Source organism: Abrus precatorius, unplaced genomic scaffold (genome assembly GCF_003935025.1).
Source record: "Abrus precatorius isolate BTA unplaced genomic scaffold, Abrus_2018 Scaffold2, whole genome shotgun sequence".
Classification (NCBI taxonomy): Eukaryota; Viridiplantae; Streptophyta; class Magnoliopsida; order Fabales; family Fabaceae; genus Abrus; species Abrus precatorius.
In genome coordinates this window covers 21,465,188-21,491,042 of record NW_020874362.1, presented here as the reverse complement: position 1 = coordinate 21,491,042, position 25,855 = coordinate 21,465,188, and the positions used below count along the sequence as shown (strand labels likewise).

Genomic DNA, 25,855 nt, shown 5'->3' with positions numbered 1-25,855 from the left:
AATACCCCAGAAGTTTAGGTAACTAGGCTTCTTGCTCCGGTGTTTGGATAGTCTATTCCTGTAAATGCCGCAAACTACGCTGATCCGTACGGATAATGAAGTGGTGACCCAACAGGTAGTGTCGGAACTTAGCAACAGCTTCAGTAATCGCATAAAGTTCCCGAACATAAGTCGACTATTTCTGCATATGAGAAGAGAGCTTCTTAGAGAAGTAAGCAATTGGATGTCCTTCTTGCGCCAACACCGTACCTATTCCCTGACCCGAGGCATCTGTTTCCAAGACAAATGGCTTGGAAAAATCAGGAAGAGCAAGTATAGGTGCCTCCAACAAAGTAGCCTTAAGGGAATCAAAAGCTGTTTGTGCACTCGAAGACCAAGCAAAGCGATCCTTCTGCAGCAAATCTGTCAACAGTCTAGCAATCTTAGCATACTGCTTAATAAAGCGGTGGTAATAACCTGACAAGCCCAAAAAAGCACATAACTGAGTAACCGTAGTTGGAGCAGGCCAATCACGCACTGCACTCAGTTTGGAGGGATCCATTTCAACACCATGTTGAGACACAAGATGGCCTAAATAATCCACCTGAGTTTGTCCAAAAGAACACCATGCAAGACCATTGATAAGTGTTCCAAGTGAAGGGGCCAAGTGGGACTATAGATGAGAATGTCATCGAAGAAAACGAGAACAAATTTACACAAGAAAGGCCAGAATAGATCATTCATAACTGCTTGGAAAGTGGCCAGAGCATTGGTGAGGCCAAATGGCATTACAAGCCATTCATACAAACCATTATGAGTGCGAAAAGCAGTTTTGTGGCGATCTTCAAGACGAACTAGAATTTGATGGTACCTGGATCGAAGATCCAATTTCAAGAAGAACACAGAACCGCGCAACTCATCCAAAAGTTCATCAACCGTGGGAATTGGAAAGGAGTCTTTGATCGTAACTGCATTCAAAGCCCAATAGTCAATACAAAATCTCTAAGAACCATCATGTTTCTTGACCAATAAAACTGGGACAGAGAAAGGAGAAGTATTGGGTGCAATCGTCCCCTGAAAAAGCATATCATTAACCATGCGTTCAATCTCTGTCTTTTGTGCAAATGGGTAACGATACGGTTTGACTTTAACCGCAGTGACCCCATCCTGAAGAGGAATTGCATGATCCTGAGGATGGGCAAGAGGCAAACCTTTGGGCAAGTGGAATACGGAAGCGAACTGGTGCAGGACAGATAATAAATCAGGAGGCAAGTTTGGAGGAAAAGGATTCTCATCCGTAACTTATTGTTCAAGAGAGTCACAGTGCAAAAGATACAATTCTGAAATCTGAGCAAAAGAATGATAGCGCTGCAAATGATTGAAATGAGCATATTGAGGCATCGAGGAAGTGTCCCTCTGTAAGGTTACAAACTCACCACCAGAGAAAATTTTAATGCAGCCAGTACTATAATCCGCAATATGAGGACCCAGAGTGGCCAACCAAGAAGCACCAATGACAACTTCAGAGCCACTTACCGCCAAGACATAAACGGGAATAGTAATAGTATGACCTGAAATTGAAATAGATAAAGCAGGGATATAACCCTCAGTTTGTAGAAAAGACCCATCACCCACCATGACCTTCAGGTGAGGCAAAGGTTGCACCGGAAGATGTAATGAATGCACCAAGCGCGGCTGAATGAAACTGTCAGAACTACCTCCATCAAGTAGTACACGGACAGGCTTACCGGAAATTGCGCCCTGAAAATAAAGGGTTGCTCTGCTAGGAGAACCCCGAAAAGCGTTCAAAGAAAGATGGTAAAGGGCAGCTTCAGAATCCGGGGAAACGTCGGGAGGCTGTGGTAGGGGCAGATCCTCCTCAAGCTCAAAAAGTAAATGCTGTTTATTTGGACAACGGTGATTCCAAGTATATTTTTTGTCGCATGTAAAACATAGTCTCTTTTCCTGACGTAATTGTTGTTTGGCCGAGGACATACGACGAACAGGATGTGACAGCTTGACAGGCGGTGTGGGTAAAAGCGGTGGTAAAACAGAAGGAGAAGGCGTTGATGAAGAGGATGGCCCCTTAGTAGATGAAGAAGGAGCCGTGTTTAGGTTGGATCGCACAAAAGGAGTTTTTGGGGTCGAAACCGAAAAGCCCACAGTATCTTGTTCATTAAACAAACGGGCTTGAGCAACTGCCTTAAGCAAAGCTAAAGGTCCCTAGGCAACGACCTTTCGCCGAATCGGGTCCTTCAACCCACTGAGGAAACAATCAAGTAACGCTTCATTAGTGAGTCATTCACTATGGTTAGCGAGGAGCATGAATTCATTGTAGTAATTGGAGATGGAAGAAGTCTGAGCCAGTTTAAAACGCTTGGGACGAGCATTGTCAAACGACGAAGGACCAAACTGCGATTCAATGGCAGTGGCCAAAGCAGCCCATGACGGCAATTGATTCATTCGTTGAAGCATTTGGAACCATGGAATAACTAAACCTTGAAAATGAACGTCAAATTTTGGAAAATCTAACTTCACATGCCACATCTGCAAAGGAGGAACCAAAGATGAAGGTTTGGGTTCAGCCTCAGAGTTTATCGCTCCATTTGACGGATCAGAAGAAAATGATGAAAGATTAAGCGTGAGTTGTTCCAATGTTTGTTGTATTCCGGTCATTTGCGATTCAAACTGAGACATTCTGAGACCCAAATCGATGCCCTTACGATCTTGCGCCTCAATCGCATCAAATGCCTTTTTCATGTCAGTTTGTAACTCCTTGAGTCTAGTGTTTTCCGCCATTGGAGTGAATGAAAGCACCAAATTGTAATGGGTTCCGTCAATTCAGTTCCTACCAGCAGAGTATAAAGTCGTAGAAAGCATATAAAAGAAGAATTCCTCTGGTTAATTTATATTCAATGGTAATTATCAGCCCTGCAGTGAGGAATTACACTAGAAAAGCAAGGAGGTGCAATACAGAATTTAGGAAATCACAAATGAAAGAAGGAAAGACAAACAGAGAGAGAGCAAAGAGGTTCACCCAAAATCTACCTACCCCCTCAAACTCTTCGCCCACTACATATATTATTATTAACTATCCCTAAACCGCAAGGGAACCTGATTTACACGTTTGCTATACTTAACTGCATTATTCTGCCCACTATCCTCCACCATAACATTAGCAATCATAAGAAAACCAAGATTAAGATTAAACTAAAAGTGAACATAAAGAGGTGAATGGTAGAAACCAAAAGACCAAAATTTATCTTAAATAGTTTCGTGTTAATAGTTGTACTATCCTCTTTTTATTTGATTACTCTTCTTAATTTAAATCTTTTATAAATTTCTCTTATGTATTTTTTAAGTTCAAATAATTAAATCACGATAGTCTTGATAATTGGAAATAATCTCTCTGTAAGACAATATTCTAGGAACTCAATTTAAATATCTCTTTATTACTTTTCAACAAATACACTTGCACACGAACACTAATGCTTCAAAAAATGTTGTCTTTTATTTTATTTTGGCAATAATTTTATAACTAGCATGGATTGTAGGTAAAATATTGTTGTCAAAATGAATAAGCAATGACTTGTCAACATTGTTAAAATAATTGCCTAAGCTTTAGACAACATTTTTTTCACTTTTAAGAAGTATTTTGTATTGTTTCTTAAACACAAAAATCTTATAGTAATGTTTTTATAATACTTAAATTAAATAGTAATAATCATTTTATCTTAATTGGTATTGCTTTCTTTCTAAATTTTTTATTTTTGTTATTATTGATTTGTTTATGATAAAAAAAAGTTTTTACAATTATCTTGGATGAATGACTAAGGAATAAAAATTTGATGCCACTGAAATGTCAACATAAATGAATTTTGATGGATGTGATATTTTTTTTTGTCTTGGACAATTTATATTATTAATTATTCCAATTTGTAGGTTTTAAGGTCAATAACATTATGTAATTAGAGGTTTTGAGATGTAGTATTCTACTTACTATATGCAAATATTGTCAAGTTAGGTGATAAGTAATTGTTGTTAAGTGATTAATGTAAATTGGTTGATGAATGTATCAACCATCTTCTTACGTAAATTGATATAACGATTGCATTAAAATTTAATAAATAGAAAGTGCATGTTCTACTTTCACTTGTGATTTACTTTTATACAATCTTTTGTGTAAAGTTTTTTATATGTTTTTTAAAAATATAAAGTAAGTGTAATAAAAAGTAAACTAAGTCTAGAGTCTAATATGATGTCAAGTAGCAAAATATCATTTCTAGGGGTAGTCATTGATAGGATTGATATAAAACAAATCTAAATTCATTTATAAACTAGTTGTATGGATTGGATCTTAAAATTACTACTTCCTTTATTATTTTAAAATAATATTTAAATATAATTTTAGTTCAATCTATTATGCTTAATTGAGATGTAATCTTTATATGTTACTTTTCTTCCTTTTTTTTTTCTGAACTTTTCTCCTTTATTAGCTTTAACTTTTAATAATGAAGGAATTATGGAAGGTAGAAATTTAATTGCAAAAATCAAATTACAAATTCAATCCAATCAAAAACATCTATTGGACTAGAAAATCTAGTATAATAATAATCCAATTTTTTAAAACCAATTTTACTTTGGTTAGGGATTGGACCTTCATAACTATATTTTTTTCTCAAGCCTAGTCATTCTAACTCAAAATATTTCATATTAGTACAAATATCATATTATGATTTTAGTTTGGATTTTATTACAAGACCAAATAGATTTACTTAGTCTTCTTCCCATGCATTATAACATAAGGATTTTTCTATTAAAAGTTTATTGGCAACTTATTAATACAAATTTCTTATCATGTTATTTAAGAGTGAAATTTTTCCTCTTTAAAACTTCTATGCCCTTTTTGTGTTCTTTAAAGGTTTAAGATAGTTCTTTTGAAAGCTTTTAAATGAAATATCTTAATCATCCATAATTTTTTTTATCAAAATTAATGAAATATGTTATTTCCTATCACACGAATTTTTTTATCCAATATTATTATTGATATTGACACCAACTCCTTTTTCTTTTGTAAAATTTAACTTTTTCACATATTCATAACATTATCCCTTAAGAATGGATGTGACTCCATTAGAAAGACAAACTCAAATAGCTTGATTGGATACACAAATTTCCACCATGCTAAGAAAACCCTAGTAGACAAAAGAGATGACTTATTGAAATTTTAGCTATAAATAAGTAATAATATCTAAATTACAAAAATAAAATTATATATATTTCATAAGAAGATAACTATATATGAAATTATATAAATACTTATTTCCTTGTATTAGATGCATGTATCAAAATGATAAAAAAAATGTACTTTTCAATTTTTTTTATAGTAATCCTACAAATAATAGATGTCATGCATATTGGTCCCTTATTTAAATTACCCCGTTAGTTTCTCACATATTAAGTCATTAGGCAATTAAGTTTTCATTGTTACAAATACCTGAAAAATATTACTTAACCTCTGAGTAAGCACTCTCCTCCTTACCTAGATTTGGCCAATTTTTTATGCAATTGTTTTATGACCCTTGTTCTTTCTTCCTAACTTGAGCTTTGAACATTCAAAGGTATTTTCCTAACCTCCTTTGAATCTCTGTTTCACGCAAAATTGCTGGAGTCCTAGGGAAAACTTTGAAAATGACTTAAAAAGCATGGTTTTAGGTGGAGTATATAGTGAAAGTGACTTGTGTGGTCCTTGGTGGCGTATGGACCTCAAATTTGTAGGAGTACCAAGGGGATTTGGTTGATATTTTTTTAAAAAGAAATCTAGTTCTTTCACGAGTACTTCTTTGTTTCATGTTCGGAGGGAAAGTGTACCCATCGAGAAGTAATAAAGGGTTCTTTAAATTAAGTTCCCAAAATATCGTCTCACAAGGATTGATTTCCAATTACTAAGAATTTTCTAATTTAATTGTTTAAGCTTCAAAGATACGAGATTAATTAAAAATAAGAATTTATAAAATCAATTATAAAACTAAGAGCAAGGAATACAATGCACGTCTTGGTTAAACTTATCGAAGAGGAACCTAGGGCATATGAGTTTTCTCATTCAATCCTTTATGTTATTTTTCTGTTTAACTCTAAATTCAATTTTCTTGTGATTACCAATCATTCATATGAATATTATTAATACCCAATGTTCATGTAATATCAATATTATTTTCGCTAAATTAACATCCTCAATGGTCATGCAAGACATCAATTTAAGAAAGTTTAAGGAGCCTATGAACTTGTTAATTTAATAACGATTAGAAGAGAAAGATTGGTTTAGTCCACCTAATCCTTTGTCTCATTTTACCCTATAGATCTATTAATTAATCGAGGTACGGTTGTCTGACGATATAACTAATTTAGGATTAAGAGAGAAGTGGAATAGGATAAAATCTAATCACAGAACAGAAATCAAATTCAGATTCAAACATCAAAATCCCATAAATTCATGAACAAAGAGAGAAGTGCAATAGGATAAAATCTAATCACAAAATAGAAATCAAATTCAGATTCAAACATCAAAATCCCATAAATTCATGAACAATAGTTCCCATAGCCCTAGCTATGGACTTAGTTACTCATGCTAAAGAAAAGAACTAAAACAATCATAAACAAAGTCATAAAGAAAAGAAATAGCAAAACTAGAGTGTGATGAATTCCCAGTCTTCAAGTACGGTCGCTTGAAGCTTCAAGTCTTGCCAAAAGTGTGACAAAGATCCCGTGCAAGAGAGACGAGATGAAATGTATCCCAGAGCAAAAGCCAATGTAAAACGGTGTATCTCCAATGGTGCCTCCTGTCTTTCTTTTAATAGGGTTTGAAAACCCTAAAAACACTAATTAATTGGGCTTCCTGCAGTGCTTATTGAATGGGTCTAGGCGTGCCAACTGCTGCGAAGCTCTAATCTTTCATCAATTTGGGCCTAGAATGCACCCAAAATCGACTTACGGCCTCTTTATACCAAACTGCACAACTAATATATAAATTAATGTAAAACTCAAATAAAATAAAGGTCAAATATGAATATATAGGCTGTAAAAAAGGGCCTAATTATAGACTTATCAACTCCCTCATACTTATCTGTTTGCTTGTCCTCAAGCAAAGTACTGGTTAAGAGTAACATAATAACTTAAAACATAATACCACACAATGAACCCGAGATGAGGAGATAAAGAGAGCAACAAGAGTAATATCACTGAGCATAAGCAATCAAAAGGATTCCCAATTAGAATCTTATATTTCCATACTTTTCACTCAAACATCAAACTGAGGTACTCTACTTTCCTCTCTCACTAAGGGATAAAATAAGATATCACTCAGTTCTCCTAAAGAAGAGTGTACTACCATAGGCTTGACTATAAACCGACTATCCACTAAATAAATTAAATGCAGGTAAAAATCATGAGGTCTTTTTTAGGTTATAATGTGGCCAAGGGATTATAATAATTGAGGTGAGATAAATGAAAGAAAGGGGATATATAAAGGGGTAATAAATTATAAAAATTATAAACATCTCCTAAGTTTACAAATGAAGCTCTTGGAGTAATTTTTATATTTTTGTATATAAACAATATCTTTACTCTTTTCTCCTTTCAATCATATATAACCTCTTTTTCTTTTTCTTATTTTTTTTCCTTCTATTTTTCATTTTCATTTTCATACTTTCTTTCTTTCTTTTTGCACATGAGAGATATAGAGGAGAATTTAACAAACAATTCAACAACTTAATTGCTCCATTCATAAACTCAAGGTCATCAAAATATTTTATAAATTTAATGCAAGGGACCAAGAAAATCAATAAGGCTCAAAGTGGGCAACTAGTTGTATCTCAAACATGCCGAAGGCCAAGAATAAAAATCCTATTATGCCTCGAATAAAAATCCTATTATGCCTCAATCATATTAAAAACATGCAATTAAAAAGAGCAGTCTTAAGTCGGTTCCAAGTCAAGTTCTAGAGCACAAATCCTAAGGAGATAATCACACAAAACAATGAGGAAAGGGATACAATTAATTAAATTAAGATAGAAATCTCCTTTAAGGCTCAAGACTCACATCTGTGGGTTAAAGTTTAATGTAGAGCATAAAAGTAAGGAACTTAGCTAATTATTAGTTTTCAAATAAAAGTATAATGCCAATAATAATCACTCAACATGCTTTTCTATCTGGAAAAATTGGGTTCCATGAGAGAAAAAGTTTTAAATTATCATAAAAAAAATGTAATAGACACTTTACTCAAGAGAACATGCACTAACAATCATAATTAGGAACTACTACTCCCCCATACTTAAAGCAAAACATTGTCCTCAATGTTTGAAAGTAATCAAATTAAAAGCATGCAAAGAGGGCAATTGAATAAAAAGGAAAGAGGTTCCCTGATAATTCTTGGCGCGACGGCTTCGGGTGAGGGAGCATGGCCATACTAAAATCTTGAGCATGCCCATGCTTATGATGTAAAGCTTTCTCTCATAACTGCGACTGAATGCACGACTGTGTATGGGATAAGCACGGGCGTGCTTCCAAATCAGAGCTCAAAAGTGTAGGAAGAATCAACTTTGTTGTTGCAATCTTTCAATATGCTTATTCTTTATTCTAAAAATAAAATAACAATAGCAAAATTAAAATAAACAAAAAGAAATAAAATTTAAATAAAATAAAAGATACAGGTTGCCTCCTGGGAGCGCTTGTTTAACGTCACGAGCCTGACGTTCTTGTTAAATCATGGTGGGAAGAAGGTATAAGTCTTAGAGGTGACTCCCTTGATATGCAATTGTCTCCCCAGCAGCTTTGCATCCCCAACACCTATTACATCAAAAAAATTATTCATAAGATGGGGATTAGAATAAAGAGAAGAAAATTTAAGCTCTAAATCAGGAGGCTTATTAATGGATGGTTTAAGCTTTTGTCTTTTTTTCTTCTTATATTGCTTCCTCCTTGGCATTGTTCTCGTAGTTCCATGCTTCACATAAATTAGAGGAGGAGAAGCAACATCCACAGTGCTCACAAAGTGACAAGACTCTTGGCTAGAAGGGTACTTGAAAGAATTGAAAACTTGAAATATAACTTCCTCATCATCTAGCCTCAGTGTGAGCTTCCCTTCTTGTACGTCTATGATGGCCCTAGCAGTGGCCAAGGCGGTCTCCCTAGTATGATAGGGACATCATTATCTTCTTCCATGTCAAGTACCACAAGTCAGCAGGAAATATAAACTCTCCAACTTTTACAAGCACGTTCTCCATTATGCCTTTGGGGTATGTGATCGACCTATCTGCCAGCTGAAGTGACATGGAGGTCGGCTTAGGTTTATGCATTCCAAGCTTCTTGAAAACAGAATAAGGCATAAGATTAATACTTGCTCCTAAATCACATAAAGCCTTATCAATATGAGTTTTTCCAATTGTGCAAGGAATAGTAAAACTCCTTGGGTCCTTAAGCTTAGGTGGAAGCTTTTTAAGGACTATAGCTGAGCACTCTTGGGTGAACTTCACAGTTTCATGTGCTCTCAACTTTCTTTTACTGGTCAAAATCTCCTTTAAAAATTTAGCATATTTTGGCATTTTGGAGATAGCATCAATGAAAGGCATATTGATGTGCACTTTGCCCAATAAGTCTAAGAACTTGTGGAACTCTTCATCATAACGAGGGTGACCTTGCAGCCACTGTGGGAAAGGTATCTTAGGCTCATAGGGCCTTGGTTGAACAAGAGACTCTTCCTTCTTTTCTTTTTTAGGCTCCTCGCTTGAAGAACGGTCTTGCTTATAGTGATGCAAGGTTGTGCTTTGATCACTGTCATGGGCGTGCTTGTATATGCACGGTCGTGCTTCTATTGTAGCAGGGGCGTGCTCATCAGTGAGCATGGGCGTGCATGTAGAATCAGCATGGGCATGCTTCTCTATAAGCGTGGGCATACATGTGCCTCTGTTTTGCGATTCTTGTAATTTCTTTCCACTTCTAAGAGTGATGGCATTGCATTACTCCCTTGGATTAGGCTCAGGCTGAGATAGCAGTGTTCTCATCACTTTTTGACTCAGGAGGTTTGTAATTTGCTCCAATTGTGCACTCAGAAGAGTTGGCTTGTATTTCAGATTTAACCTCTGCGAACCTCTTATCAGTTCTCTCAATATGTTGGTCCAACTTAGATTCAAGCTCTATCATCATCTTATCAGAGTAATGCACATATTGCATTATTTGTTCTTGAAAGTTGGACTGAGATCTAGGAGCTTCTTTTCCTTCAGGTCTTGCTCCTTGATTTTGCATATGAGGAGGGCGATAAACACTTGAATTTTGGCTTCTAACGCCATTCCCCCAAGAGTTAGGAGGATTACTCCTCCACCCGAAACTGTGATTGCCTATGAAGTTTGCCTCCTCTTGCTTAAATTATGGGCTTGCAGAAGCTCTTACAGGTTAGTCTTGAGCCTTCATTAAAGATTTTAGTTGCTTTCCAAGGGCTGCCATTTGGTTCATTAGTGGGCTACTGCTCTCTGCTGGGTAGACCGGAGCGTTCTCTTTTCTCTTGATGTCGTAAGAGTCAGCGGTATGCCACTGAAAGCTGGAAGATGTCATCTCATCTATTAGTTTGTATGCACCATCTGGATCTTTTCTTATGAGGGACCCTTCTGCTGCGGCATCAATTGTAGCCCTCGTAGTGATTGATAGGTCACTGTAAAAAATTTGTACCTGTCTCCACGTCAGAAAATCATGATGAGGACATCTGCTCAAAAGCTCTACAAATCGCTCTCATGCTTCGAATAAGGATTCTACTTCATATTGTTGGAAGCAACATATCTCCATCATAAGCTTAGAGGACCTTGATGGGGGAAAGTACTTTCCCAAGAATTGTTGAGTGAGATCCTCCCAAGTTCTTATGGAGTTGGCTGGGAGTGAGGCGAACCAAGCATTCACCTTTTCAAATACCGAGAACGGGAAAAGACGAAGTCAAATAGCATCGTTGGAGACGCCATTGTATTTGATGGTGTTTTTAAATGGGAGGAACTTTGTCAGATGGAGATTGGGGTCTTCATTAGGCATGCCTCCAAACTGTAAGGAGTTTTGGACCATAGTTATGAGTGCTGGTTTCAATTCAAAATTGTTGGCCTCCACATTAGATGTTGCAATGCTTCTAGGAGTACCTCTAGCAGTGGGTGTCATGTAATCTTAGATCGATCTCCTTCCCTCTGCCATTCTTTGCTCTCTCACTTCTTTTCTTTGTCTACGCGTTGTTCTCTCAATCTTCGAATCAAATAAACAAGCTGTAGAGCACTTAGAACGAGTGAGCATACATTAAAAGAAATTGTGAAATAAAAAAAATTAAAATAAAATAAAAACAAAAATTATAAAATATAAAAGAAAAATTTAACAATAAACAAAACAAAATAAACTAAAACACAAATTGCTTAAATCAATTAAATTTGAGATTTTCTTAATATTGAAAAAGTAATCTCCGGCAACGGCGCCAAAAACTTGTTTGGAGGGCAAGTGTACCCATCGAGAAGTAATAAAGGGTTCTTTAAATTAAGTTCCCAAAATATCGTCCAGAAGGATTGATTTCCAAATACTAAGAATTTCCTAATTTAATTGTTTAAGCTTCAAAGATACGAGATTAATTAAAAACAAGAATTTATAAAATCAATTATAAAACTAAGAGCAAGGAATATAATGCACGTCTTGGTTAAACTTATCGGAGAGGAACCTAGGGCATATGGGTTTTCTCATTCAATCTTTTATGTTATTTTTCTATTTAACTCTAAATTCAATTTCCTTGTGATTACCAATCATTCATATGAATATTATTAATACCCAATGGTCATGCAATATTAATATTATTTTCTCTAAATTAACATCCCCAATGGTCATGCAAGACATCAATTTAAGAAAGCTTAAGGAGTCTATGAACTTGTTAATTTAATAATGATTAGAAGAGAAAGATTGGTTTGGTCCACCTAATCCTTTGTCTCGTTTTACCCTATATATCTATTAATTAATCGAGGTACGGTCGCCTGACGATATAATTAATTTAGGATTAAGAGAGAAGTGCAATAGGATAAAATCTAATCACAGAACAGAAATCAAATTCATATTCAAACATCAAAATCCCATAAATTCATGAACAATAGTTCCCATAGCCCTAGCTATGGACTTAGTTACTCATGCTAAAGAAAAGAACTAAAACAATCATAAACAAAGTCATAAAGAAAAGAAATAGCAAAACTAGAGTGTGATGAATTCCCAGTCTTCAAGTACGGTCGCTTGAAGCTTCAAGTCCCGCCAAAAGTGTGTCAAAGATCCCATGCAAGAGAGACGAAATGAAATGTATCCCAAGGCAAAAGCCAATGTAAAACGGTATATCTCTAATGGTGCCTCCGGTCTTTCCTTTAATAGGATTTGAAAACCCTAAGAACTAATTAATTGGGCTTCCCACAGATGAGCACGGTCGAGCAAGGCCTTAAGCATGACTGTGCATGGGTTCGAAGCACCCCCGTACTTATTGAATGGGTCTGGGCGTGCTGATTGCTGCGAAGCTCTAATCTGTCATCAATTTGGGCTTATAATGCACCTAAAATCCACTTGCGGTCTCTTTATACCAAACTGCACAATTAATATATAAATTAGTGTAAAACTCAAATAAAGTAAAGGTCAAATATGAATATACGGGCTGTAAAGAATGGCCTAATTACAGACTTATCATTTTACAAACTTTTTTTATTTTGAACAAATGTTCTTATCCTTTTCATTTGTGCAATATTTTTCTCCCTTTCTTTTGCCACTTCTAAAGGCTATGTCACTTTTCCAAAATATCCCATGCTTGCTTTAAATTCAAGTGCTTAAGTGAATGAATGATTTGTCCCTAAATCAATGCCTTAGAATCTAACTTTGACTCAAATTCTTTCTCACTAGTCCACCTTCCTTATTAAGTTGGCATGACTAGATTTTTATACTTGATTTTACCTTATCGCTTACCATTTTCATTTTGGAGCTGTCATGTAATGGCTTCTAAAAAAATTTAGAAAATTCGTACAAGTTGCCTTCCAAAATGCCATCCATTTGGCCTTGATGTTGTAGGTCTTTATTTTGAGATTTTTCTTAGGCTAATTAGGGCTAGTTGTACACATCCTTGGAGTTCTAATCTAAGGGTTACATGTGATAGAATTCTAAAAAAAATTTGATGCTAACTAAATATAAGAAAAATGGATGAGAATTCTATTAACATATAATCTAAGGGTTAACATCTTTGTTTATATGTTTTAATTCATTGTATGTATCATCTTTATTGGATGAGAATTAAGTTAATTTGCTCATAAAAATTTAGTTTCTCATTTACTCCTTAGTCCTAATTTAAATTCATCTTAGGAGTTTGGTTTTTCACCAATTTTTTTTATTTTATTATTAATTTTCTTAAAAATTTTAATCTAACCACAATTTAAAGAAAGAGTTATAACTTAAATAAAAGCTTAGTAAAATAGGGATGTCATAAAGATGAGAGACAAAAATCGAGAAATAAGGAAGAAGAAGGAGACACACTTTTGTTTGTGTTACAGACAAAAAATCCATGTATAAAAGTATTAAAGAAATACAATATTTCATTAATTGAATTATAAACGAATTTTACTATTGTAATTGCATTAAAAAATGTTGCATTTTTTAATACATTTATAGACAAAAAAATTCATCTATAATGAGATATATGAAACAAAAAACTTATGTTCCAATATTACAAATGAATTTTATCATCTATAATTCACACGTAATATTTCACACCTTAGTTTCAAATTTTAGACGAATAAATATTTTAAATTTTTTTAATATATTTTTTTAACTCCGTCTGTAAATTTGTTGATACTTTAGCTTTTAAAAAAATTTGAAATTTTCCTTTATGCATATAATGCATCAAATAACGAGTGTTTATTGTAACAATTACAAACGAATTTACTCTAAAAATAAAATAAAAATCAAATTTTAAGATATACTGTATGTAAATTCGTATGTATTTGAAATAGATTGTTACCATTTGTATTTTGCATGTTTTTAGTAGTGGTGTTCCAATGCCTACTACAAACATTTCATGTTGCTTTCTCTTGTAGAATAGTGAATAAAGGATTCTAAATATCGGAACACCAATTTTAGTATCCTAATGCCTAACATGACCCTAAAGTTTATAAATATATGTAATAGGGCCATTTTTTCAATATAGCTTAAAATAATTCATTATACCCATAAATATATATAGTTTTAGTTTAGGTTTACTCCTTTCCTTAGTGTTTTGGAAACTTTCTTATGTCTTCCCTGTAACGCTCTGAATTCTTTTTTAATGTTAATTATTGTTATTTATATAAATCTAAATGTATATATATGTGTGTGTTGATTTACTTGATAATGATGTTTATGTGTATTAAGTATATGGATGTGTGTATTGTGTGTATGCATGACTGGATAGGGCTGAAATGGGTTAAGTACCTAAGTGCAGGGCGTATTACTGGGCTGTTCTCGCTGTAGCGAGAGGGCCCTGGGAGAAAGGACTAGAACTGTCGCCTTCTCGCTGTCTCGCTGTAGCGACAGAGCGACTGTTTGGGATGCATTTCTGGGTGCAGTCTCGCTGTAGCGAGAGGGTCTTGCTGTAGCAAGATTTTGCAAAAATCAAAGTGCAGTTTCATTTAAGATTTTCGCTGCAGCGTGAGGGCGTGTCGCTGCAAAAAGGTCCCTTCGCTGCAGCGAGAATATCTCACTACAGCGAGAGTGTCGCAACTAAAAAGGGATTTGAAGGGGGTTAGGGTTCGAGGAGAGTTATTTCTCCCTCTCCCTTCGAAATCCCTTCGATCCTCTCTTTTCCAGACCCTTTTCCCTCGATTACATTGCCTCCAAAGCCGTTCAGGAGCTTGATTGAAGGTTGGATTTAAGTGGAAAACACTTGGAAGTGAGTTTTAATGATCAAGGTTTCAATTTTTCATCCTCTTTCTCTATTTTTGTGGTTTTCTTGGGCTCTCATGGAGTTTTTCCATGTGTTTAGAACAAAATTCGTGAGGGGGAGCACTTCTTGGCGAATTTAGCGCGTGGGACTTCTATCTGAGGTAAGGGGGACTCTACCTATCTCAAATGTGTTGTAATTCTTGTGTGTTTTGTTAATTAATGCAATGTGGCTGAGATAGAGAGTAGGAATTGTGTGTTTGATGGATATTGGTGTGCAATGTGATGTATGCTGGAATAGTTAGGCCCCGTGGGGGTGATTGTGTGTGATAGAATGCTATTGATTGGTAAATTAATGTTATTGTGAATGAATAAAGGCTATGTGCCGTATATTATGGATAAAATGTGGGCTATGTGCCAAGTATTGTGAATTGAATATAGGCTGTGTGCCGTGTGCAAGCATGAATATTGCGTGCGTGAATGAATTATATGTGAACGGGGCGTGTAACACCGTTGTAATGTGCTATGAATGGCTCAACGATACACTAGGGGTGTGGAAGATGAGAACAGTAGAAACACCTTCGGGAAGAGGGAGTGGTGGTGACACCGACTATAGAACAGGTGCACCACGGGCCACACTCTCTCTTCCTGACTAGACCTCTGACCACTACCTTTGCTGAGTGACCCGTGACTGCCGACGTGGTATCCGTGAGGCGGAGGTAATTGGTGACCATTCATGATATAAATCTGTGATCACAGTGCCACAATGAGTGTGGCATAGTGTGCATATGCATAGGTTTGTGTATTGTACTATGGATGTGAAATGCTACCAATGTCGTGAGTGCATTGGTGTTAAATTGACATGAGCTGTGTGATAATGCTACCTGTGACTGTGTTTGTTTAATGTATTGGAAATGAGTTAGAGGTGAGACTCTATGCTTGATTGTGCTTTGGTAGTGTAGAGTACTCACCTTTACATTTATTTTTCAGGTAATCAAGACGATCAGCACCAGACTCAGTGAAGTGGTGGATGGAACTACTATAGGACTTAGGATATTATTTTGGAAAACTATTGTATTTGAATAAGTCCTATAGCAACTGTTTGATGTAATTTGTAACCCCTTTTCTTTATTTGAAATGTTTGATGAAACTTGGATTAAAAATGGAAGTTTTATTATTTCAAAAATTTGCAGAATTTGTTATTTATTAAAATTAAATTTAAGGTGTTACATTCCCAAATTTTCTATGGAGTCTTCTTTTATCATAATTTTTGTTGTGTTATTATTTGTTCATATGTATATCTAAATTATTGTAGGATGGATTTGAGGTCAAACCTTATGTCCTTATTTTATAGTTTTCAAAGGATTGCCCTTGTTCTTAATGCTTGAATTTATTTAAGTCACTTGTAAGTTTGTATCATTACTCACAATAAACATATTAGTTTAATATTCATTTGAAGTAAGTCTTTCCTACTTTTGCATTGCCTATACACAGGGATTGTAGATGTTGTTCTTAGTTGAATTTCGCTAAGACAATTTTTTTCTAACTAGGAATTAGGGTAGGATGCCAATACATTAGATTTAACTACACTAGAGATTGAGATAATGTAAAGATAAATATTAACTTAGATTGATTTCGTTGTTTCTATTTTGGTTTTGCACGAGAACTTGTATAATTTTACTTCTACACCGAATACTTCTTTTAAATGAATTCAAAGTGTAATTCGCAATAGATATATTGGTTTTATAGTTAGACTTGTCTAGTGGTTAATCAAATTTCTATACATTTTGTATTCATGTGTTTGTAATCATGTTGTGTCATGTTGTTCATTGCATTTGGTGCATTGTTATGCATCATTAACATTGTTCTACAGTTAATTTTCTAATATTAATCTCTTTAATTGTTAAATATATTTTAGTTAATTTTCAATAATATATGTTACATTTTTAGTTTCTAAATTAACTAGAGATTTAAAGAGGTATTATTAATTAATTGGCTCAATCCTTGTAGGAACGATAAATAATTTAGAAGTAAAGCATTAGCAACCTAGTTATTTCTTAGATCTTCAACTTAGTATCCAAGAACTTCATTGCTATTATCATATATCAAGATTTTGCTTATGAGATTTGAAAATATCTTAAGGATTGATTTCAACAAAATAATAGTAAAGAATCTTTCAACTTCTAAAGGAGCTCTTGTTTTACACAAAGGATTGAATTTGTTCAGTACTATATAACACTTAAGATCATTTTGGGGTGAAATCATCAACATGTTGCTAATTGGAGAGGTCTTCAAGCATACCTTTAATTTATTCAAACTATGTATGTCATGTCATTTTATGAGTCGAAACAATTTCTTCTCTCAAGTATGAGATCAAATGCTTCTCATTTAACCAATTCCTCCAATTAACAAAGTATCCTCTTTCGATATCTAAGAGGAAAAACTAAAAAAATATGGTTTCGCTTATGTTTATGCATGAATAATCTTTTGGCTTTGTTATCAAGATTAATCCTAAATATGCCAATGATAATCCTAAACCCAAATCTCAATACAAGAAAATTTTTCTTATTTTTCTTTCTTTTTTTCTTCTTTTCTTCTCCATTTACCTATCTTCTTAAAATTTTAATTTTTTTTGTAACTAACAGTGAGATTTTGATTGACAAATTTTACACTACAAAGGTGCGTGTATAAAGAGATATTAGACCTTTCATACATACAATTACTTCGCTAAGATGTGTGCTAAATAGTTAAATCTAATGAAGCATAATTTATTTCATTACTTAAGTACTACGATTTAGAAAAAGGTAGTGAGTTATTTTTAAAATACAATGATTTTTAATGAGAAATCTAAATAGGCTTAGGCTTTTGAGTTAAAGAATGTTTCTTTATTTTCTTGTCGAAAGAAGAAAAAGAGGAGAAAGAAAAATATAGAAGAAAAGATAATATTTTGGTTAGAGTTTGATGGAAGAAGAGGTGGACAATGAATAAGAGTGTAACACCTTAAGTTTAATTTCAATTAAATAATAATTTCGTAAATTTGAATAACCAAATTTTCATAAAATTCTTTGAAATAAGAGAAGGGTTACAAATTAATATCAAATAACTGCTACAAGACTAGTTCAATTACAATATTTTCAAAATAAATTCTATGTCCTATAGCAGTTCCATCCACCCCTTCACTGAGTCCGGTGCTGATCGTCTTGATTACCTGAAAAATGAATGTAAGGGTGAGTACTATACACTACCCAAAACACACAGTCAATGTAGAGTCTCACCTCCAGCACATTTCCAATATATTAAACAAACACAATCACAGCAGAATTATCACACAACTCATGTCAATTTAACACCGATGCACTCACGATGTCGACAGCATTTCATATCCATAAGTACGATACACAAACCCATGCATATGCATGCTAGCCACACTCACTGTGGCACTGTGATCACAGATTTACACCATGAATGGTCGCTGGTTACCCCCCCGCCTCACGGATACCACATGGGCAGTCACAGGTCGCTCAACAAAGATAGTGGTCAGAGGTCTAGTCAGGAAGAGAGTGTGTGGTCCATGGTGCACCCATTCCACAGTTGGTGTCACCACCACTCCCTCTTCCCCAAGGTATTTCTACCGTCCTCATCTCCCACATCCCCAGTGTATCGCTGAACTATTCACAACACATTACAACGGTGCTAACACGCCCATTCACACATATTTCATTCACGCATGCAATAGTCATGCTTACACACGGCACACAGGCCATAATTGCATTCAAATACACGACACTAGGCCTACATTCATTCCACATCATACGGCACGTAGCCAATACTCATTTATATTACACGGCCCTCGGGCCCACATTGTTCACAATATCATTAATTTGCCAATCAACGACATTCCATCACACACAATCACCCCCACGGGGCCTAACTATTCCAACACACATTACTTTGCATACCAATTTCCATTCAACACGCAATTTATACTCCCTATCTTAGCTGTAACACCCCGAATTTTGGTAATATTATTTATTGATAATTATATAAATCTAAATGTATATTCATGTGTGTATTTTCAGATATATATTGTGAATATGTATGTGTGTATATATGTGTATGTATGACTGGATAGGCTGAAAATGGGCTAAGTGCCTAAATGCAGGGCGAGATACTGGGCTGTTCTCACTGCTGCAAGAGGATTCTCGCTGTAGTAAGAGGGCCCTGGGAGAAAGGACTAAAACTGCCACCTTCTCGCTGTAGCGAGATTCTACAGAAACCAGGGTGCAGTTTCGTCTGATATTTTCGCTGCAGCGAGAGTGTCGCGACCAGAAAAGGATTTAAAGGGGGTTAGGGTTCGGGAAAAGTTATTTCTCCCTCTCCCTTCGATCCTCTCATGCCCAAAGCCCTTTTCACCGATTAAATTACCTCTAAAGCCGTTCGGGAGCTTGATTGAAGGTTGAATTCGTGTGGGGAACGATTAGAGGTGAGTTTTAATGGTTAGGGTTTCGGTTTTACATCCCCTTTCTCTATTTCCGTGGTTTCCCTGGGTTCTCATGGAGTTTCTCTATGTGTTTAGGATGAAATCCATGAGGGGGGAGTACTTCTTGGTGGATTTAGCGTGTGGGACGTCAATCTGAGGTAAGGAAGGACTCTACCCTACTCCTTTATGTGTGATTTGTTGATATTTTGTGTGATATTGTGATGTGGCTGAGTAAAGAGTAGGAAATTGCTGAGATATGTGATGTGGGCACTTGTGTCATTTATACATATGTATATATCTGAATGAACATTGTGAAAATGTGGGCCCGAGGGCCGTGTAATATGAATGGGAATAGGCTAGGGGCTGTGTGTGCTGTGAAAATGAAATGTGGGCCTAGTGCCGTATAGTTGAACAAATATGGGCCTAGTGCCGTGTATTGTTAAATGTGGGCTATGTGTCGTATATTAAAATGTGTGTGACTGGGGCGTAGTAGCGCCACTATAACGTGCTATGAATGGTTCAGCAATACACTCGGGATGTGGGAGATGAAAACGGTAGAAATACCTTGGGGAAGAGGGAGTGGTGGTGACACCGACTATGGAACGGGTGCGCCACGGGCCACACACTCTTCCTGACTAGACCTCTGACCACTATCTTTGCTGAGCGACCCGTGACTGCCCACATGGTATCCGTGAGGCGGGGGTAACCGGCGACCATTCATGGTGTAAATCTATGATCATAGTGTCACAGTGAGTGTGTTTGGTGTGTGTGTGTGTATGGACGAGTTTTGTGTACTGTACCTATGGATATGGAATGTTGTATGTGATGGTGTTTGTTTAATGTATTGGAAATGTGCTGGAGGTGAGACTCTACGTTGATTGTGTGTTTTTGGGTAGTGTAGAGTACTCACCCTTACATTCATTTTTCAGGTAATCAAGACGATCAACACCAGACTCAGTGAAGGGGTGGATGGAACTGCTATAGGACTTATGATATTATTTTGGAAAACTGTTGTGTTTGAATAAGTCTTATAGCAATTGTTTGATATAATTTGTAACCCCTTCCTTTATTTGAAATGGTTAATGAAACTTGAATTAAAAATGAAAATTTTATTATCTAAAGAATTTGTGAAATTTCTTATTTATGGAAATTAAATTTAAGGTGTTACATCAGCCACATTGCATAATTCAACAAAACACACAAGAATTATAACACATTGAGATAGGGTAGAGTCCCCCTTACCTTGGATTGAAGTCCCACACGTTAAACCCACTAAGAAGTGCTTCCACTCACGAATTTCAACCTAAACACATGGAGAAACTCCATGAGAACCCAAGGAAACTCAGAAACAGAGAAAAGGGGATGAGAAACGGAACCCTAACCGTTAAAACTCACCTCTAAGCGTTCTCCACATGGATTCAACCTTCAATCTAACTCATGAGCGACTTTGGAGGCAATTTAATCAGTGTAATAGGGTTTTAGGTCAAGAGGATTGAAGAGATTTGAGAGAGAATTTGAGAAATGAATCTCAAATCCCTAAACTCCCTTTTAAAACCCCTCAGATCGCGATACTCTCGCTACAGCGAGCTCGCTGTAGCGAGGCATCTCTCGTTGCAGCGACGCCCTCTGTCGTCACAGCGAAAATCTCAGACGAAATTGCATCCTAGTTTCTACAGAATCTCGCTACAGCAAGACTGCACCTAGAAATGCACCCCAAATTGTCACTCTGTCACTACAGCGAGACGTCTCTCGCTACAGCGAGAAGGCGACAGTTCTGGTCCTTCCTCTTAGGGCCCTCTCGCTACAGCGAGAATCTTCTCGCTATAGCGAGAACAACCCAGTATCACGCCCTGTACTTAGGCACTCAGCCCATCTCAACCCTATCAAATCATGCATACACATATATATTCACATATTCACAACATATATATAAAAATACACACCTCCATATACTTAATACACATAAACATCATTATCAAGTAAATCAACGCACGTATATATATATATATATACACACACACATTTAGATTTATATAAATAACAATAATTAATATTACCAAAATTCGAGATGTTACAAAGAGAAAAAAGAAAAAGAAAAAAATAAATTTTTTTTTGCCAAAGTTCAAAGAGGAGAAAAATATGTCGAGAAACATGTCAAAACATAAGGGAAGAAAGAAAGAGAGGAAGAAAATGAAAAAGAAAAAAATAATAAAAATATTTGTCAGAATATATGTAACACCCTACTGCATTTAATTTATGCTTAAGTCATAATTACTTAATACAGTAGTTGCATTACAGTAATAAAAATTTTGTTTATTCTGCTCATTCATTTTGTGTTGATTTAGTAGTAATTATTGGATGTATAAAAGAGCGAGATGTTATAATAACAAAAATAAAAGAAAATCAAATATGGAATAATCTAGATAAACATAGTAATTAATTTAACTTATACATTTTACAGAAAAATAACTAGACATATTTATATATATAGAGGGCACCATGTTATTTACATATAGTCAGGAATACATATAAGGACCACTTCATACAAAAAGATCAGTGGCCCAATGTCATCAAAGTGCAGTTCTAACAAGTTCTCACTGGACAATTTAGAACCAAGGTTAGTGTCCTACAACTACTATCGTGGCCCACTGCATATCCAGGAACTCAATGTAGATCATTGTTGTTGCGTTCATCATGCAGATCTGAAAATGAAATGGAAACTAAGTAGGGTGAGAATTTTGAAAATTCTTAGTAGGGCTGTGTATTTCTATGTGACATCGCTTTTATTCTCAGTTGCTTCAGTTTTTATTTAAATAAAGGGTTGTTAAACCAATAAGGAAATCTTTCAATTATGATTATTGAAAAGATGGCCTGAAACAAAGTAAATTTTATGTCTAACATTTGTAATACACAAGATCATAATGATTATGATACACATATACAAGAAATTAAATAAATAATTAAAAGATTCAATATGAATCATACATGTGACATAACAATACTTAAAGTTGTAATTGAAAGTAACATTGAAATGAATTAATATCAATTAAAATACTTTCACTCACGTAATAATGTACTTAATTCTCATATATGTTCCTATCCTTGGTCCTCTGGGAGTTCTTGGCCATAAGACTCCTGGGTAATAGTCTGTTTATTAGGATCGAGCTCGTTCCTATACAGGATTTGTCAGGTTTACTTTCCTTAACGCTTCCACGGACTTATTCTCCTTAACTTTTTATCCGGGGCTGACCTAAGTGATATAGGACTTTCTTATAACTTTCAAGCATCTTAAACTTTCATAACTTTCATATTATATCTCACATATCTCTTTGAAATTTTACAATTTATCCATAATTCTTAGAAAATTTGTGTAGCATAACAGATCATATTTGCTTTACAATGAATAGTGCCAGCTAACAAACAAACATTCACATATCATAGTAAATAAATAAATAAACAAACAAAACATTTAAATTCACAATTCTTTCCTTAAAGGGATAAATTTTACCTTGTTTTATTTTTACTATGTTTATTGATATATGACTTCAATAGACCTGAATTTTTTATATGTTGAACCCTTATTTGTTTATTCTCTAACGTAATTGGTCCCATTCAGTTTTGACAATTGCAACTCAAGATTTTTGCTTTCTACTATGACCTGTCCTGTGATTAGCTAGAACAACACTCAAAAATGTTAAAATCCACCAAAATTCAAATTCTAAGTGTATGACTGCTAAATTCAGTCATTTTAAAGTTAAGGAATAAAATTTTATTATCCAAAAAAGTTTCATTTCATTTGGTTAAATAGAGCTCAAGCTATAAGGTTCTAAAGTTGGGTGTTATAGGTTGTTCTGTTTCTGACTCAACAGCACTAGAGGTAACTTTGGAAAAATTATGGGAACTGTTCAAAATGAATTGGACTCTGAAATATTTATGGTATAAACTAATATATCTTATATTTTTAACAAATTTTGTTTCACCTCAATCCAAGTTATGTGGAATGAGTTATGTCTTACGCAAGCTTACCTGCCCAAAATCAAAATCTGGAACTTAAACCAAACTTCAAAAATTCATAACTAATTCTATACTAATCTAATTGCTTAATAATTTATATCTATATAAATCTTTGGATGTCTAGTTTAAGTTAAAAATATTTTCATAATATTTAAATAGTAAATAATTGATCGACATAGTATATTTGTACAGAAACCATAGAAAATTCTATTTTCAGACTTGTTGTTTCTCTCTCTTTGTTTTTCTACTTGATCTACTTTCAAACTAACCCAACCCACCATTAATCCGGCTATACATAATAAAAAAACACAACATAAATCATGGATTAAGATATTGAAAACATAAGCTAGGCAGCCACACATATCCACATAAGTATAACAACAAAGATAGAACCCTACCTCCTTTGAGCACCAATTTTATTCCAAAGATGTTTCTAATTTGCAAGTGTAGGTGAGTTTGAGAGAAAAGTTTATGGAGGTAAGAAAAGGAAAAATATGGAGAAGAGAATAAGAGAGAGAAGTGATGAATTTATAAAGAGATAAGGGAAAGCAAAATATCCAAGTGGCTATGATGAATAGAGTTGATTGATTCATAAATCATGTGGTCTCAAATGAACCACATAGTTGATTATGAGCTATTGGATCAAGGCGTGGTGGATGAATTCTCCACCGTTAGATTTAAGGTAAATAATATTATTTTATTCTGATAATTTAAATTACTCACATTATATCGGTTTCTCTCCTAAGAAGAAATTCTACTATAAATTTTTAATTCTAATTTACCTAATCAATATAGATTTGAATTCTAATAAATATTCAATTAATCTCTTATTAACCTTATTCATGTAAATTAATCAAAAAATCAATTAATATCATAAAACAGACACTTAAAATTTTGGACGTATATGGTACTTTTGTAATAATTCATAAAAAAGAAAAATAAGACAAACAATAATATTTTAATATAGTAAACATTTTAAAATAAAATAAATAAAAAACACTTTAGTAAGTTAAGAAAACGAACTGAAAAAAAAAAACTAGATTGAAATAAAATTAATAGTTAAGAGTTAAATATACTAATTAAACTTATATTTATTTCTTAACATTTTTTTTATTTGATGTTTAAAATTTTATTTTAAAATTTTAATATTTTTTATGTTATATTAGTCGTTTGTGATTCATAATAAAAGATTCATTTTAATCATTTAATTTTATAAAAATACTTAAAGAATACAAGATTTAGTGAAAAAAGTTTCCTTATAGCAATTTATCATAACTAGCTTAGTAGCACGTATAATGTACGAGTATTTTATTTTACAATAAACATACATATAATTTAATAATTAAAAATAAATAAATTTTATATTTTTTAAATGTTTATATATTTATATAATAAAATTATTTTAAATAATATTTAAAAAAATTAAATTAAATCTATAGCTACCAATAATATACATCAAAATAATAAAAATTTCATAAAATAAATAATTTTAAAATATAATTTATTTTAAAATAATATTTTTATTGTATAGTTTCAAAAAATTAATTAAATATTAATAATCAATATATATTAATAATCATAAATTTAATAGATAGATCTTTGAAAAGTAAACTTCAAATTTAAAATATTAGAAAAAAGGATAATTTTTTAAATGTAAAAATACACATTTATAAAAAAATTAAAATTTATATAAGATAATAAAGAAAATTTTAAATAATAAATTTAATTTCTAAAATTTAAAATAAAATTAATAAAAATATGAATAAAAATAAAATAATTATAGTAGAATAATATAATTTACAAATTAATTTAATTAATTTTAAAACTTAAAATATACATTTGACGAAGTGGTTGTTCTATTAATTTTTTTTACTTTTTAAATAGTAGAGTCTCATTTATAATATAAATTTAATGATTGTTATAATTATTTTAAAAAATATTTTTAAAATGAAAGTAATTTATCCTAATACAAATATATTATAAATTATTATTTATTGCTCTATTAATTTTTTACTTTTTAAATAGTAAAGTTTCATTTATAATATAAGTTTGATATTATGTTATAATTATTTTAAAAAATATTTTTAAAATGAAAGTAATTTATCATAATATAAATATATTATAATTTACTATTTATTTAAGTTTTATATGCAATAGAATTGACAGTTATTTAAGATACTTTAAACATTTTTATATTATTTTTAATGAATTTTTATAGTGTAATATTAATGACAATTTTAAGTATTAAATATTATATAATTCATTAATTTTAATATTTTTTAATAAAATTTATTTTCTTATATCAATTTATATTATTTATTACTATAAATAAAATTAATTTTAAAGATAGGATTAGAGGATGTAGCTTAATAGAATCAGAACATAAAAAAAAAAAAAAATTAGCATTTGAAAATAATATAAATATAAATGATAACCATAAAA

At 33.4% G+C, this 25,855-nt stretch overlaps 1 protein-coding gene and 1 non-coding gene across 2 annotated transcripts; one reads left to right on the top strand and one right to left on the bottom strand.

Annotated features, from left to right (window-relative positions):
• Nucleotides 1–52: 52 nt before the first annotated feature.
• On the bottom strand, nucleotides 53–2,778 carry LOC113859608. Its single transcript, XM_027492336.1, has 6 exons — nucleotides 2,286–2,778; nucleotides 1,416–2,177; nucleotides 990–1,280; nucleotides 682–947; nucleotides 250–583; nucleotides 53–138 (listed from the first exon to the last, which is right to left on the bottom strand). The coding sequence occupies exons 1-6, from the start codon at nucleotides 2,776–2,778 to the stop codon at nucleotides 53–55; spliced, it is 2,232 nt and encodes a 743-aa protein (XP_027348137.1).
• Nucleotides 2,779–10,714: 7,936 nt separating this feature from the next.
• On the top strand, nucleotides 10,715–10,821 carry LOC113860470. Its single transcript, XR_003503922.1, has one exon. It is a non-coding gene; the product is annotated as a small nucleolar RNA R71 (small nucleolar RNA).
• The last annotated feature ends 15,034 nt before the right edge of the window (nucleotides 10,822–25,855 follow it).